The sequence below is a fragment of the Hippoglossus stenolepis genome, chromosome 8, assembly GCF_022539355.2.
Source record: "Hippoglossus stenolepis isolate QCI-W04-F060 chromosome 8, HSTE1.2, whole genome shotgun sequence".
In the NCBI taxonomy this organism is placed as follows: domain Eukaryota; kingdom Metazoa; phylum Chordata; class Actinopteri; order Pleuronectiformes; family Pleuronectidae; genus Hippoglossus; species Hippoglossus stenolepis.
The window spans coordinates 18,068,952-18,085,271 of NC_061490.1; the positions used below are offsets into that span (position 1 = coordinate 18,068,952).

Here is a 16,320-nt window from a genome sequence, read left to right on the forward strand (position 1 = left end):
CTCTTGGTGATTTTTGAAGGTTTATCCGAGGGCCCTCTGGCTCCTTGGGCTCTGGCTCCTTGGGCTCTGGCTCCTTGGGCTCTGGCTCCTTGGGGCCCTGGACCTGTGCCGTGTAGGCCGACTTCAGCTAGGCCCACCCTATTATATCCCCATCCATCCACTTCAATTCAAAACAATTTTTTATTCATTTAAAGTGATGAAGTCTTTACATCTGTTGCCAAAAAACAATAATAAAGAGCAACTAAACAAAGCAGCTGATGAGAAGTCTTTACTAAAAAATAAATAAAGAGACAAGTGTTCACACATGATCTGCCTTTATTTTTTAACAACCAAGCATCCATGTGCCTCGTGAGATGTCAATGACTTATCTCTGATTTTAAACCATAAACATTTATTTTGTATAAGATCTTCACTGAAAAACTAATTCTTTAACATAAATATAATAACACAACACATTTTGGTTAAATCCTCTCAGTCTCTCCTATTTCTTTCTCAACGAGCCACTTTTCTTGTCTGACTTCGGTTTCTTCACCTCCTTCTTTCCTTTTGACAGATTCTCGTAAACGTCGTCCGTTTTTCTGGAAATGAAAAACAAAGCCGGTGAGTGATTTCTTTTTTAGGCGATTCAGCAGCTTTATGCATAAACCAGCAAACACTGACGCTAACTGGAGAGGTTGATGAACAAGGCTGCTGCTTGAGAACAATTTAAACAGAGAAAAGCCCATGGTTCCATCACTCAAAGCTGATGGCAGAGCTCCGAGTGGGTCACAGTTTACAGTGTGAGGAACTGAGTTATCTGGTGAGCTGTTTCATTTCCTCTGATTGGATAATTAGAACATTGTCCAGTTAATACACGAGAGGCTCCAGAGCCCAGAGGTCACACAAACAGTAATCACACAATAAAACACACAGAAGAGGGGTGTGTTGAATTTGTGTGTACACTGTAAAAAATAGTTTTAGCCTTGTTTATCTATTAAAGCATCACTTTACTCAGTGACTCTCATCGTGAAGAGTGAAAACAGTTCAGTGTGATGTTTTCTGTGGCTCTGGAGGAGTTTTACGCAGTTATTTAAAAAGGTCCTGATGACCTAAAAGACTATTTTCATATTTAAACAGTGTCTTCTTCTTCTCTATGATCAGAGACACAAATATCTCATAAAAAATTCCCCAAACAGCTGAGATATTTTAATCTGGACTAAAATTGTTGAAGTTTTACTAATATAAACATAAATTAAATTATACAGAGACATTTATTTATAGTCCACAGAAATAAAAGCATGAAACTTCCCTCCAGCCACAGCTCCATCTCTCTACTGAGTGAGACAGTGTGCAGCTCCACTCTTCCTCCACAAACTGCTGATGTAAGGCTGAACACCGTGAGCACGTCATGGTTTTTAAAAGAAAGTAGGACGGTGGTGTGAGGTTTAGAGGGAAAACGTGAACGTATCACACACACTCACTTTGAGATCTTCCTGGTCACTGGCTGGTGTTTGAGCTGCAGATTTCCGTATTCCGTCTCGGTTTCCTGGGGAGGAGAAGAGCAGACGGCTCAGAGAGGACTGACGTACTCAAGCTCAAAGAAAGGTCATGTGGATGGTTTTGTCTTTGTGATTGAATGTTTTCTGTCTCAGGGTCAAGGTTCGTCTTTCACAAGCTGCTCTGATAACGTATCACTCAGCCGGTCGTGTGCTAATCAGCAGTCAGAAGTACAAAGGCCCATTGTCACACAGATGTATCTCTGTGGATTTTCCCCACAACAACCTTTATTTCAGCCACAAGAGAAGATTCAATCCCAGAGTGTGTTTGATAGTGAGTCCCGCCCCCTGCTGCTCACCATAGAGGCGCTCTCCTTGGCCTTGGTGGTCTGAATGTACTCAGACACAGCCAGGTAGATGAACTTGTACTGCGTCTCTGTCTGCACCATCCCAGAGCGCTGCTCCCGCACCATCTGGATGTACTTTGGGATGTCGATGTCACAGTCCAGACCTGCAGGGAAGATGGAAATGAGACAGAAAAGCATTGGATGGAGAATAAAGAATGAATGTTTTCCCTCTATACATGTCTCAATAACTAATTTCTTTAAAAAAAATTGTTTTACCCAGAGTGTCAATGGTCTCGAGGATCATGTCGATCACCAGAATCGTGCCCGTCCGACCGATTCCAGCACTGAACAGATTCACAGGAGAAATGAAGTGAATATATCTTCCCATCACTCCAAAAAATATGCATTTAAACATAAACTGAACATCATTAACCAACGCTGGCTGCTCTGTGTGGTGCACGGTAGATCTTTTTGTGGAGGGGTGGGACATGAATGAACCAAAGAAGAACCCGATGAAGTTTGGTGCTGATCCACATCAGGGGTCGGATCCAGGATTTTTTTTTTTTCACTTTCGTTAACATTGTGAGGTCGGGCCTTTTTCTACATTTTCATTGATTTCTCTCAGAATCCTGAGCGGATCAGACATGTTTAGGGAACTGATATTTATGAATGTGTGCAATTTGGTGCTGAAATCTGGATCTAGTGGATTCAAATGTGGTTTCATTAGGGAACTGTCAAAGCACCAAATCCACATTTGTCACTTTGATCCTGAACGTTAGGGATCTCTTCACTGAATGTGCTCTGGACCATTGGGGGATACACTTGGAGTCACTTTGCTGGAATTAGGATAAATCTGAGGGGTGGTGAGATGATTGAAAAGATAGGAAACAAGAAAATAAAAATAACTTCTTCTCTCTCTTTTTTAAAAATTGTGAATTGTTTTATCTCTCCTAAAAACATACCTTCTTACTTTACTCTCACCTCAGACAAACTGTATTTAACTGCTTCATTTTAAAGGGCCACATGTCAACGATGTTGGGAACCTCTGAGTGAAGGTAAAGTATCTGATTACTTCTGTGTGGCTTTGTTAACATGCTCACATAACAAAACACTTACACAAGAACATATAATCGTTCAAGCAACAAGTTTTTAAAAAACACACAAACAGCTTCAGTGTCCCACAAATCACACGTGGAAAATTCCACAAGGATAAATTGTCAGTTGACTGAAAACCTTTTGTACGACTACGACTAATCTTAATCCTAATAATATGAACATTTTAATCTTTAACTTATAAGTATAAGAAACCAGAGCCTGGGAAACTTAGTGCTGTGATATTTACATTACACAACGGAATCACGCATTGAAAACCTGAGGATTAATGATCTCTGTGACACGCGGGGGTGAGCCACCATTTGGATTAACTTCTATCTGTGAAACATATTGTCTTGTCCTGCAAATTCCTCCCATCCCCCTAAATGCATTAACAGCTTCTTGGGATGTGAGAAATAACTGTTTAGATTAAACCCAAGATCAAGAAATAAAGCATCGCTGATGGGCGGGGCCTGGTTGCATCGTGATAATACAACGAAATTATCAACCAATCAATGGAACATAAAATTACAACATTTTTCATAATCAGTTAATTGTTTGGATCATTTATCAAGCAAAGAAAATGTCACTATTTGCTGCTTCCAGCCAACTCAAACGTGAGGATTTGCTCATTTCTGTTTTATTACAATGTTAAATTGAATAATGTTTAGCCTGTCATACCTCCGCCCAAGCCCAACAGTCCCCTTATGAAACCACATTTAAATAAATTCACTAGATCCAGATTTTCATATTTGTATCTGCACCAAATTTCACACACTCATAAATATCAAGGAAATCAAGGAAAATCTAAAAAACTCTTTCTCACATTGTTAAAGTGAAAAAAAAACTGGCAGAGGTAATTATAACGTGCATCTGGTGCTGTTTTTTAAGATTTTGTAGAATAAATGTTAAATTAAATATTTGAAAATGTAACGACAAATTAGTCAGTGAAAATAAGGATGCATTTTAAAGCCCAAATATTGCAATCAGTGCTCTGACGAATCGCTCAGCTTCACAGTTTGATTCCTCATCCTAATTATTCTGCAGGTTACACTTAAGGGCTCAGTTCAAATATATAAATATAAATATCTGTGAACGTCGACACATTCAGCTCAGTCTCCAGCTCCAGTCTCCAGTACCTGCAGTGGATGATTATAGGCCCAGCATTGGGATATTCAGCCTGTTTACAGTTGACTTGAGTGACGAAGCTGAGGACGCCGCCCGGCTGCTCAGGAACGCCGTGGTCAGGCCAGCTGAGGTACTGGTAGTGCCACACTTGACGAGATTTTTTGGGCTGTGGGACAGAAAACCTGTTAAAGTCAAAGTCTGCGTACACAGTGAAGAGTGACATGCAGAGAGGTCCGAGGCTACCTTGTCCAAGGGAGCGATCTCCAGAACCCGGACTTTGTAATCAGCAGCTTCTCTCTCCGACTCGCAGGACACCACGAAGCGCCCCATCTCCTTGGTGGTTTTAAGGTCCGGCCAGTACGGCACACATTTATTCTGCACCAAAATAAAAAATTACTGAAATTAATCCAAACTCCATTTGTCACTTCAGTTACAAAGAACCTCTGCGTGGTTTCTATATCTGTTTCTATATTGACCTCATATTTTTCAGTTGTTTGACTTCTAGATGTAAACTTCTTGCACTGTTTATTTAAATTTTTATGGTATTTTGTTTATTTTAATATTGATTTTTGTATTGATTTTGATAATGGTACGTTGTAATGAATGTCATCTTTTCTGTCCTGTTCAACTCAAATAAACATATATATATATATTTTGTTTTTTATTTCATGTCAAGTCAGCTGTAATGTATTTATATGACTATTTTTCACTTATTATTTGTTTTTGTTGTCAAATGAGAATAAACTCCTCTCAGGGAACTGTCATTAGAGATTTTTAATCAAACTAAATAAAACAAGTTTTACTTTCCCTTTTTGCCATTTTGAGAGTTGATTCAATAAAGACAGTTCAAATCCAAACCAACGTCCGTGACTGTTGCTTTGATACTGACCCGTCCTTTCTCGACCTCTCTGGTTGTCATGACGATCACGCGTGTGTTCTCCTGCCATACCATCTGCCAGAAATCATTGACGGTTGACGCTAGGCAGCCCTGACTGGCGATGTAAACTTTCTGATCTCCCGACTCCCACAGGTTGTTCTGCAAACAACAGAGTGAATCAATACACACAACAACCATAATGTGACGTAACGAATGTCGACGAGATGAGTATCTGTCAGTTTCCTGTTGTGTGTCTTTTTATGCTGTAGTCATTTTGTGTTGCTGTGAGCGCAGAGAGTTTGTACACGAACCTTCACATAGTTGCCGTTGATGTAATCTGAACCCACGGCGCTGGGATCTGCGTCCTGCAGCACGACCCTGGTGTCATCGACTTGTGGGAGAAAACAAGTGACAGAGAGAGACGGAAAAGACGTTTGGTTAAAATCAGAACGTGGATGCTTTAATGTAATGACACCGAAAAAGGTGAAAACTCACAGGGGAGAATGTTCTTGTATCTGTTTTTGCTTTTGTTCTCAGGTCTTTGTCCTTCCTCTCTGCTCTTCTTCACCTTCGCCTGCAGCTTCTGCAGAGCCTGGAGACACAGAGACATGACGGTGTCACACAGTGGGAAAGATATGACTGTGACAGTCTGCAGTTTTTGCTGCTAGAATACAAGAAATGTATCTATTTACAGTTTTATACTAACGAGAAATGATAGAATGAATCAATCAAACTCTCATTTTACTGGATCTTACTGGAGCTGTGTCTCCACTAGAGACAGAAAGTCATGTAGCAACTTTAGATCTGTCTTATGATATTCTGTGGACCAAAGAATGACTTCAATATTTGAGACTAAATTATTACATAAATAATGAAATAATTTGTTATTTAGCTTATTGTAACAGCACACACAACTTTTTTCCTTCTCCTTTCACTTGATATTAATTGTTTTTAACATGCATAGTGTTTTCAGTAAATATCACAACATAATTACAGCTGTTGTGATTTACTATATGACTCTGGTGCAGGGCTGATGTCTATCACCACCACAAGCTGGTGCTATAACACCTCTGCCGTCTCGCTGGACACAGAGAGGAAGTGACTCTCGAGATGTGAAAGGTTGATTTCAGTCAGTTTGTAAAAAAGTGATGTGATGTCTAATTTACTTGTTAACCACTTCAGGACAGTCCACCAGCGATGGTGAGAAACACCGAGGTCAAACCTTACGTCAAACTCCTCCCAGAATCCCGCTTTGCTCTGCTCGGCCTCGCCCTCCTGCTTCTGCTGCTGTGTGGTCTGATTCAGCTCCTTCACTCGGCTGTCGATATCTGCTGCGTTCACTCTGGTGGAGTAATACGGCTGAGAGACGAGAGCGCGGGGGGGAGAAAGAAAAGGATTGTTCTATTATATAAAATGTTACTTTTCTTTATGTGCCTATTTTGAGTTTCTGTGTGTTTTATCTTCTTGTCTATGTTTGGTTGAGGCCATAAAGACAAATTCCAGTTGTTGATGTGGCAAGAAAGTAGTGGACCTTGAGAAATCTGATTATAGAAATGTTACGTGATAGAAAATCTTTCAAGTTAAGACCAACACAAAGCTGCGTGAGTGACACATGTCTGTGCTTCTCAGCTTATGATTATTTTCTTATAACGGACACAATCTTCACAAATGTTTGTCACAGGGTTTTTTTTCAAATTGACCTGGAAGAGTGAAGAAAGGAAATATAAACAAGCAAAACCCGGTAAGAGACAAAAAGTTTGAAGAAAGAAACATAAACACATAAATACACATCTGTACAAAAAAAATATTGCCTCAAAAACTCAGTCTACCTGTTTGAGATGCACCCAGTTACCGGACAGCTCCTCGATGCCCTTCCGTTTGTAGAACTCCACCAGGTCTGTGAGCGTGTCGAACATCTCCGAGCCTCCCACCGTGTACCTGTCGTTCTGAACACACACGAAAACACACAACGCGTCAGGTGGGACGCACGGAACCAAACAGAGAGTTCCGTGTGAGGAAGATTGGCCAGTTACAAAGTCACATATGGAATGAATCGTGTGCAAAATGAAAATAAGGGATATTTTTGATAAAATAGGTTGGATAAGCTTTTGTAGAAGCACAATACGACTTCATATCATTTAATTAAAATAGAAATAAGTTATTTTGGGAATAAAAAATTATAGAATATTCTCTGTGTGACAAAGAAATTGCATGTAGGTTTTATGTAGGCCCACAAAACGTTATTTTCATGATTGTTTTAATTGAATAAATGACACAATTTACTGGTGATGAACATGATTTCCTCTGTGTAAAAGGCCTGAGCGTATTCGGATGTGGTCCCACCTCTGCATTAGAAACTGCAGTAACAGCTTCTGAAGATTAGAGTCGACAATCTCACCTGATCTTTGCCACGTGCTCATAAAAAGGCCTTTGTTGCCCTTCCAGTAATCTCACATTAATCTTCTGCACCCCACCGATGCACTAAAACAAGGGCATGTTTTTTATGACGTCAACTACAGCTACGAATAAAATGCAAAGGCCCAGACGGCGAGTAAACAACACAATCTATGAAAATTAGTTTGAGAGACGGACGTGTGACGTTGTGCTGTGAACATCGTTCGACAGTGTGTGGACAAATATAGCTTTTTGTACCCGCAAACTACTGGTGGTGGAACATCTGAAGTAAAGCTATTCCTGACATTTAACACCAATGAATTTGCTGAAATAGGAGCAACAGCCTTTTATTGCGCAAGATGGGAAATGAGACTTTAAGCCTATTTCAAAGTGCAAATTGCACAACTTTGGGAATACCCCTCAGATGTTTTTTTGTGTGACGTGAGGCTGTTTCTGTGAATAATTCTGTGTAATACTGATACAAATAAATCAGAGCTTCATGCATACATAACATTTTATGCCAAACACACTCATGGTCACACACAGACAAGGACAAGCACCCACCTGGCACATTATCTTAATGTGGGAGACCCGTTTCGCTCCCGTCTTGCTCATCTCGCCCGTCTGAACAGACAGGACAAAGTCTCCAGGTTTGGACAGCGACTCTCTGACCAGGAACGTCCCCGGCTCCTCTCGTGCACTGAGCAGCTTCTCTGCATTTGGGCCAGACAGGTGACCGTGGTACCACCTGCGTCAGAAAAAACACTGAGGGTCCATGATGCAAACATGTTTTTAAAAGGTTTTCATGAGATTAATTGTGGCTGTTTGCTGTGACCTGCAAAAAGATGCACGACTCAATAACGTGTTTCATGCAGAATATGGACATTTTGCACGCAACTGAAAAATGCAAACAGAACGTCTGCTCTTTTAAACTGCCACACACGTACTGTACGTGAGCTCAAGAGGATTGTGACTGCACTGTGAACCACGTGCATCGGTCTATTCAAGGATCAGATAAACACTGATGTTGAACATTGAACTGTTCTCCCCAGAATCATAAATGCAGAGAGTTAAAAACAGCAAATACTAATTAAACAGGTTATATTTATGTTCACCACTGTACTGTGTGTGTGTGTGTGTGTGTGTGTGTGTGTGTGTGTGTGTGTGTGTGTGTGTGTGTGTGCTCTGTTAAGTTCGGCAGTGACTTAATTTTAGGCACAGTTTTCGATTTCTTCTTCTATACTTCCTGCTTTGTGGTCGGAAAATTTCTGATGGCTGAAGAGGACAGAGTATTTATAGCCTACCCCCCCCCCAATCACCCACCCACCGCACACACACACACACCACCACCCCACCCCCATCTACAGAAAACCACTGCTATACACGACACACTGTCCCTCTCTGTTCTTTCTGCAGGTTTCTTAAGAGGGGATTATCTGATTTGCTCAAATCACAGTTTATTATTTACAGAAGAACAGTTTTTTTTTATCTTCAGCAGGTTGCATGAAGCACCTGCAGAAAAACAGCAAAAGGTTGTGTCCATGCTATTTTGCAGAAGGTAAAGAACAACCTGCGCAGAAGACGGATGACTTCAGCCATGCACATGCAGTTAAATGTCTGTGTCATTCAGGGTTACAGTTGGAACTAACCAGGCTGCAGTCGTATCTGAAACTCTGATCAATCACATGTGACAATGCCAACAAGTTCATGGCCCCCCCGTCTTATTGAGACTTGTTTTTTTGAGAGGCTGTGATCTGCCACATGCACAAGGCCGGACGGACAGAAAACGGCATCGCATGGTGACCTGTGGTGGTGTGTGCAAACGTGCATTTCTGAGATGAGAGATAGAGAGAATGAGATGAGGAAGATGTATGGTGAGAAATAACACAGTGGTGTGTGTGCAATAGAGGAAGACAAGTCAGGTCTGGCCATTGCTTTCAAAAGTGTCAAAACTTAAAGTTTCCAACCGCAGCAACAAAAGGGAAGTTAAACAACTGACAGAGAGAGAAGGACGGGGGGGGGGGGTGCAGACACAGACACACACACACACGCACGCGCACACACACACGCGCACACACACACACCACACACACACACACACACACACACACACACACACACACACACACACACACACACACACACACACACGCACACACACGATTACAAGTTGTGTCCTCCTAAACTGGGTGAAACTGTTTATCTCGACTCGTTTCCAGCTGTGAGAGAAAATCCAGCTCCAGCAGCGAGGACATGGAATTCAAATGTTCAATATGAGCAGATCTGAATAAAAACTAGCACTCAGTGGAGCACACACAACAAACCACATTCAAATTTGGATCTGCACCAAATTTCACACACCCTAAAGTCCCCTAAAAATGCCTGATTTGGGGGGGAAACACCCAAACGCAGTATGTTAAAGTAAAGGAAAATAATTCCTGGATCTGCTCCTGATCTGGATCCACATCAAAATTAAATGTCATCCTTCCACCAACTTTACTTTTTGCATAATCAAACCAACAAACAAACAAACAGACGAAAAAATCCCCTCCTTGGTGGCAGTAACAATATTAACGTCTATTTTTGAACCTACATTTGACAAACTTTAAATCTGAGTTCAAGACGTGTGTGTGTGCGTGTGTGTGTGTGTGTGTGCACCTATCAGCAAGATCTTTGTAACATATTTTTGTTAATATAGTAAAAGACATGTGAAATTAAACAAAACATGTTTTAATGAGAAAAATATAACTGTGGACAACTATTGTCCTTTAATTTACCCCCTGAGGAGGTTGCTAAAGAAAATGAGACAAACTTAGGAGACTGACATCTGTGAGTGTGTGTAATTTGGTGCAGCTTGATTGGAGCAGGCAACTCAACTTATATAAAGGTATCTATTCTCTATTTAACACTTTTAAATGTCTTTACAGCTGCATTTAAGCCTCATGAAGCCTCGACAGCTGTGGGTGGTGCACCGTGGGTGGCTATTATCTTTATATTTTAAAAATTGTTATTTAAAAAGTGGCTACAGATGAAAAGTCTCTGCTCTGTAGGGAAAGATTCAAACTGCAAAATGACCCTTGATATCCATCCTTTTTAACAGTGAGGTGAGTTGCAGTGAAGCGTGCACACACCTCTCTGTGGTGGGGTCGGAGCAGTTGAGGGGGTATTTGAGATCGATGGTGGTGCCGTCCTTGTCCTGCAGGATCCCGCTCTCCGCCGTGTAGTAGTCCACCAGCTCCGACAGGGTGGCGAACTTCTCTCCACCGTACAGGTCGTAGAAGTCGCCCGTGTTTTGGATCCGGATGTGCGTCACCATATCGTCCACCCTGAGACAAAAGAACCGTTAGGCCGCACCAACTCACCGTCATAAAGCTTTCCCTTAACAAAAAATATTACTTCCTGTGGAAAGTAAAGAGACCGTGAAAGTTTAAAATGCACAACAATATTTTTTTCAGACTTATTTCCGATCCCGCAGTTGGATCCAATACTGTGCATGTTCTGTATTAACTGTGAGCTTTCAGTATCTGTAGTCTGTGTTCTCTCATGCAAAGACTGAAGTAAACACTGTCTGTCACTGTCTGTCAACCATTAGAGAGGACAGGGTTTTTCTCATCCTTATTTATAGCCGTTATTTTAGAACTAGGAGCTGCTGTAGTGTGATCGATAATAATCTTTCACATTTGCATGTTCAGAATTGTCAGATTGACCCCCACAGCTGCTCATGAGAGAGGAAACACCACCAAGCGAAGAGACTTTCCCACAAAATACTGTACGTCTCCATAAATATAACACAAATGTCTCTGTGAAGCGTTAGTTGAACAGACGCCGCTTTGAACCACAGACTGCCCGACTGTGATTAGTGTTTCACTTGATCTTAAAGGCTGAGGCGCTGATCAGAAGCTGTGTGTCACACAAACAGGATGGTTCACTCAATTCACCCTGACATTTCAGCTATCGCAAAAATCTTCGTTTGATTCTGTCGGTCGAGTTAGTTTTTGCAACCGTCATTTACTCAATTTTTTTATTTATTCACTTTTAAGTAAGGATATAAAATGTAATTCTTAAAAATGTAAAAGCATCCTTCTTCAGTCTTTTGTATTGTGCAGACAAAGGGGGAGAAGCATCAACATTCATGTCTACGGTTGCAAAACACATGGTGTGCAAATGCAAGGTGTGAGTGGAAAATTGGATTTCCGTCTTTACAGAGTATTTGCACATTTGTCTCTTTTCCTCAAAGTTTTACAATCATGTTGTAATAAACAGTGAGTTCAAATGCAACTCATTCATTTAGAAATTCAATTGAAAAGCAGTAAAGATACGATTTGTGTGTTTTCGTGTGGAGCTGGACCGAACTACTGTGACGACCTATTTCTTTGTCACTTATGTTCTGCTTTAAGGTTTGATAAGTGAAATAGCAACATGGGGGACTTTTCAATCAACTATTCAAGAAGGAGACCGTAAGATTTCCGCTCGGCTGTTTAATCTGTGGTGTTTTGCACCATTACCTGACGGAGAGGGAGAAATCTCCTACATTCTTCTTGCTGGGTCGAGCCAGAAAGCTGCCGTGAATGCCCCGAGTCTTCAGCACTTCTTCGGCCTGCAGGCCGGTGATGTCTCTGTGGAACCACCTGCATACACACACACACACACATGACATTTTCCCCCCATTTTATTTTGAAAACCATTAAAAAGTTTAAGGCAAAACACCGACATCTGGTAACTTGTGATGAGTTTGTTTTTATTGTTTTTAGATTGAACAAATAATTGATTCATTGATAGTTAAATGAATTGATACTGAAACAAAATGTTATTCTCATCCCTCGTCCAGCACATTATTCTAAACCGTTATTCTGCTCATTCCGTCTACAGACGTGTTGAGGCATAATGTACTATGTGCAATGAAATTCTATTAAAACAGCTCAATGTCACAACACTGAACTGTGACTTATCACAACTACAGTTTAACCTAAAAAATAAATACTGTAAACTCAATTTAACATAAATGCACCAGTACAGACAAATTATTTGACGTCTGAGAACCACCAGTATAAAAAAACTAAGTTGAAAAATCTATTTCTCATCGCAATAGTTTTCCTGCAAATCTACAGCTTTCAGATTTAGTAGTTAAATTACTTTATTCAATAGTCTCGTTTTCATTGTTGTAGCATAATTACAATTTTACAATGTTCAATGTAAAGCTTAGAATATGACTGAATATAAATATAAGCAAGGTGTTAAACTAGTTTTGACCCTTAGATCGAGTTTGTACTTGAATATGTTTGTTCCCTTTAACTTTGGGCTGTCACACCAGAGTTTTTATACAGAAAGAGACAATTTGAAGGAGAAGAATCACAGAAATAAAGAAGTGTCGACTCAAGGCAAAGGGAAGCTCGAAGTTTGAGGAGAGGAGCAGGTTCGTTTCTCAACTTCTGAAATAAAAAGGTCAATTATGACACAATTTCTTTACGCACACAACACATCACATGATACCAGACGACGGCATGATGGGCCGACAGCTGGGGGGAAGAAAGAGAAGGAGGAATGGAAACAGAGAAGTTGTCATCGCGTCTTGCACGAGGACACAAACAGAGTTAGAGCTGGAAGGAGCATTTCGGAGCCTGACTCACCGAACCATGTTGTCTGTGCACTTCTCCTGGGAGCAGAGAGACGGAGAATGATCGGTGAAGAAGCGTCACCTGGACCTGAACCATGAGTGGAGCATTTACATTTTTTATAAACAAACAGTCTGTTTCTCTCTACTTCCTCAGTTCACAGGAGAACACTCGCTCACTCATTCCACTTCTGACACCAACATCCATCTGTCTCGTATGAAAACTCCAACCCTCTGTATCACACCACATTCACTAAACAACGCTCAAACTACACACACTCTCCTCCTCCTCCTCGGGTTTCCCTCCACCCGGTCCTCTGCCTGTCTCACCCCCGCGATGTCCCCCATAAAAAGGGAAAGCAGGTGAACACTTACTCTTCTCAGCCGCCTCTGAAAACAACTGACACGTCTCCGAGACGCTCGGACTGTCAACGTCTCTATCACCTCCCCTCTGTCGTTTTCTCTCTCGCTCTCCCCCCTTCCTTCCTTTTTAAGTCTCCTTTCACAAAACAGTGAAAGCAACAAGAAACCAGAATAGCTGATGGGCCAGAATTTCTCTCCACCTACAACACATACAAGGCTTTTTCTTTTTTCTAAAGATGGATGAAAGAAATAAAGAAAAAACAAAATCATCAGACCGACTGTCCAGTTATTCCTCTTTGTCCTCAGGAATAAAAAAAAATTAAGAAAATACAGTTTGAGCTTCTCGTACCTAAACAAACCCACGCTCTGTCTCTCAGCCTGTTTGCAAGGCTTTCCCTCTCACCTGCCCACCTGCCATCGTCTGTTTGTTCTTTACTTCCAGGTGTGTTGTGTGTGTGTGTGTGTGTGGGTGTGTGTGGTTGTGTGTGTGTGTGTGTGTGTGTGTGTGTGTGTGTGTGTGTGTGTGTGTGTGTGTGTGTGCAACACGAACGTCAGAGTCGCAGAACACTTCCTTATTTGCAAACCAAACCTCCCATCTCTATATATGTGTGTGAGCTGCTTTCAGTGGGTTTGACTATTTGTAACCGTGAACCGTCATCGTCAGACCACCGAAACAACAACCCCGACATTGCGAGATCCAGCAAGAGACACACGCGCCAGATCCACGCAGGAACAACAACTGTCCTAGCCGGTTTTCCACATTTATCATGCAAATCATGTTCACCCACGAGAGCTTTGAGAGGGTCTATTTATGTCTCGTGATAAAACTTCAGAGAGTTTGACTTCTAAATGTCAATTTATGTAGAAGTCAAACACATGTTCCTCATCAGACTGTGAACTATAAACTGTGGGGGTTTTCATGTAAATATGCAAAGGTCGCACGAAGCTGTGTGAAGCTGCAACTGTGGGCAAAAAGATAAGAAAAAGTAGTAAAAACGTATATGGAGTAATTTACAGTAGTGCCACTATTCTATGTACACACACACACACACACACACACACACACACACACACACACACACACACACACACACACACACACACACACACACACACACACACACACACACACACACACACACACACACACACACACAGAGAGAGAGCACTGCAGATGTAGTTCACCGTGGTAACAACAAATATCACAGCTTGAATTCCTCTCCTCATTGGCTGGTTTAGCTTCTCTTCCCCTCTGACACAACAGAGCTTCACTTTTCAGGCTGACACACAAACACACACACACACACACAAACACACACAAACACACACACAAACACACACTTATTTGTTTGTGTTCAGGTGGTTTACTGCACATTCTCTCTCTGGTATTTCACTCTTGTCTAAACCTGTAAAACTTTACGATAATATGTTTAGTGTTGAAACAAATGTAATCTTTGATGATTCCTGCTTCTTGAGTGTGAATGTTTTCTTTTCTCCAAGTGTATTTTACTTTCTGGCTTCATCAGCATTTTGTGCTCTGGGAAATTGTACATGTATAAGAGATTTCCCACAATTTTCGTTGTTTGGTTTGTTTGGAGAAGATATTGAAATATTGAAATTTATTTTAAATAAATGCACTTTACACCACAATGTTAATAAAGTTAATAAAGATCTTTGGATCCACATCTGGCTCGGTATCGGTAGTACTTCTTATGTCCTGTCCAAACTTTCGAGCAAATTTGAATTAAGTCCAACATGGTTCTTCAGGATAATCCACATAGCAAAGAGAAGAAATGAAAAACAGAAAGAAGAAACACAGAAGAAAATTGTAAAAGTAAAGTAACTGAGAAAGAAAGAGAGAAAGAAGCAGCAGTAACGTCGGTGCGCACATCTAACAAAGACAAACACATTTAGAAAGGGTAAAGATAAGTGTGAAATGTAGGTCAGAGGAAGTTGTTTTACTTTATCATATAAAATATATAAGACACTCACCTGTAAGACATTGTTTAGACTCTTCTTCTCTGCAGGATCAGCGGAATGGACTCGTCTGCACCGTGACGAGTTGACTCCAGTTTCCTCCTCTGCGCCGTTTGTGTCTATGATGATGTTCAGTGTCTCTCCACCACTGAGCAAAATGAAACTCACAGAAAAAGAGTCAAGTTAAATATACAGCACTTCATGTATTTCTGTCTCCAGGTTTGTATTCGCTCACAGTCCAGCAGTGGCTCGCGCTGAGCCTCCGACTCGCTCCCTCACGATAAGACATCAGGCTCCATTACCAGCCCAGCCGATCCTCCGGCCCTGTAATTGACTTTAATTTTCTAAATTGCTCAACTATCTGAGGGATCTAATCTGCTTGTTCCTGTCCCCTTCTGCCCCGGCTACTCCTTTCATGACCTCTTCCACACACAAAGGCTCCTTCTCAGTTCCCATGTTCTGCTGAATATCAGCATTTGCCTTAATGTAAATTTCACATTTTTGAGGTTTGCATGCAAAGTGAATCATACGTCACGAAAGTGTAACATCTTTTCCTGAACTGGTATCAGCACTCACTGAATCGTTTTTCTCAGAAGCAAAAGGAAAAACTTTGAGGCAACAAGAATGGGACTATGTAGAAAATGTGGATATCTGCACCAAAACCAGTTCACAGGGACAATACTATGAAGTGTAAAGTGTGTTCAACAGCTTAACTTAGCGTATTAGCATGCTAGCATTTGCTCAACAGACCTACACACAAAGTGCAGCTGAGATTGTAATTGGCTTCACAGTAGTTTGGACATAAACCAAAGAATTTGACAAATTCAAACGTTTGACCTGAAGATAGCATAAGATGAAAAGTAAAAGAATTACCAAAGTCATTACAAGTCCATAGACAGTGCATCTTAGGGTTTAAGAGATTTTACACCAAGAAAGGTCAGTGGATCACTAAGGTCAGAAGTTATCACAGTGAAAATGAATGTCAAAAAGGACAAAATCTCACTTCAATTCAACTCCTGGTTATTGTGGTTGTCGTTGTCCAACTGATGTTTCAAT

At 41.0% G+C, this 16,320-nt stretch overlaps 1 protein-coding gene across 5 annotated transcripts; it reads right to left on the bottom strand.

Moving 5' to 3' along the window:
• Window positions 1-297: 297 nt before the first annotated feature.
• ptpn6 (protein tyrosine phosphatase non-receptor type 6) lies at window positions 298-15,429 on the bottom strand. Of its 5 annotated transcripts, XM_035162657.2 has the most exons (17): window positions 13,637-13,781; window positions 13,300-13,517; window positions 12,941-13,015; window positions 11,819-11,941; window positions 10,445-10,639; window positions 7,878-8,061; window positions 6,749-6,865; window positions 6,147-6,278; window positions 5,415-5,511; window positions 5,231-5,310; window positions 4,932-5,078; window positions 4,286-4,417; window positions 4,054-4,208; window positions 2,099-2,166; window positions 1,835-1,986; window positions 1,461-1,525; window positions 298-578 (listed from the first exon to the last, which is right to left on the bottom strand). In XM_035162657.2, exons 3-17 carry the CDS (start codon window positions 12,946-12,948, stop codon window positions 482-484), a joined length of 1,752 nt encoding a protein of 583 aa, XP_035018548.1. In that variant the 5' UTR covers window positions 12,949-13,015; window positions 13,300-13,517; window positions 13,637-13,781; the 3' UTR covers window positions 298-481. The 5 variants fall into 5 exon arrangements, with proteins under 5 accessions (XP_035018548.1, XP_035018550.1, XP_035018549.1 ...); XM_035162659.2 differs by lacking the exon at window positions 13,300-13,517 and having other exon boundaries at window positions 13,637-13,731; XM_035162658.1 differs by lacking the exon at window positions 13,637-13,781 and having other exon boundaries at window positions 13,300-13,605.
• Between the last annotated feature and the right edge of the window lie 891 nt (window positions 15,430-16,320).

Bases quoted from the DNA above. Each gene is read 5' to 3' on its own strand.
- ptpn6 (XM_035162656.1), bottom strand. The intron at 8,062-10,444 runs GTGTGTGCACGC...TTTCTGACGCAG, and splicing joins TCCGACCCCACCACAGAGAG to GTGGTACCACGGTCACCTGT. The intron at 4,209-4,285 runs GTAGCCTCGGAC...TCTGTCCCACAG, and splicing joins AGATCGCTCCCTTGGACAAG to CCCAAAAAATCTCGTCAAGT.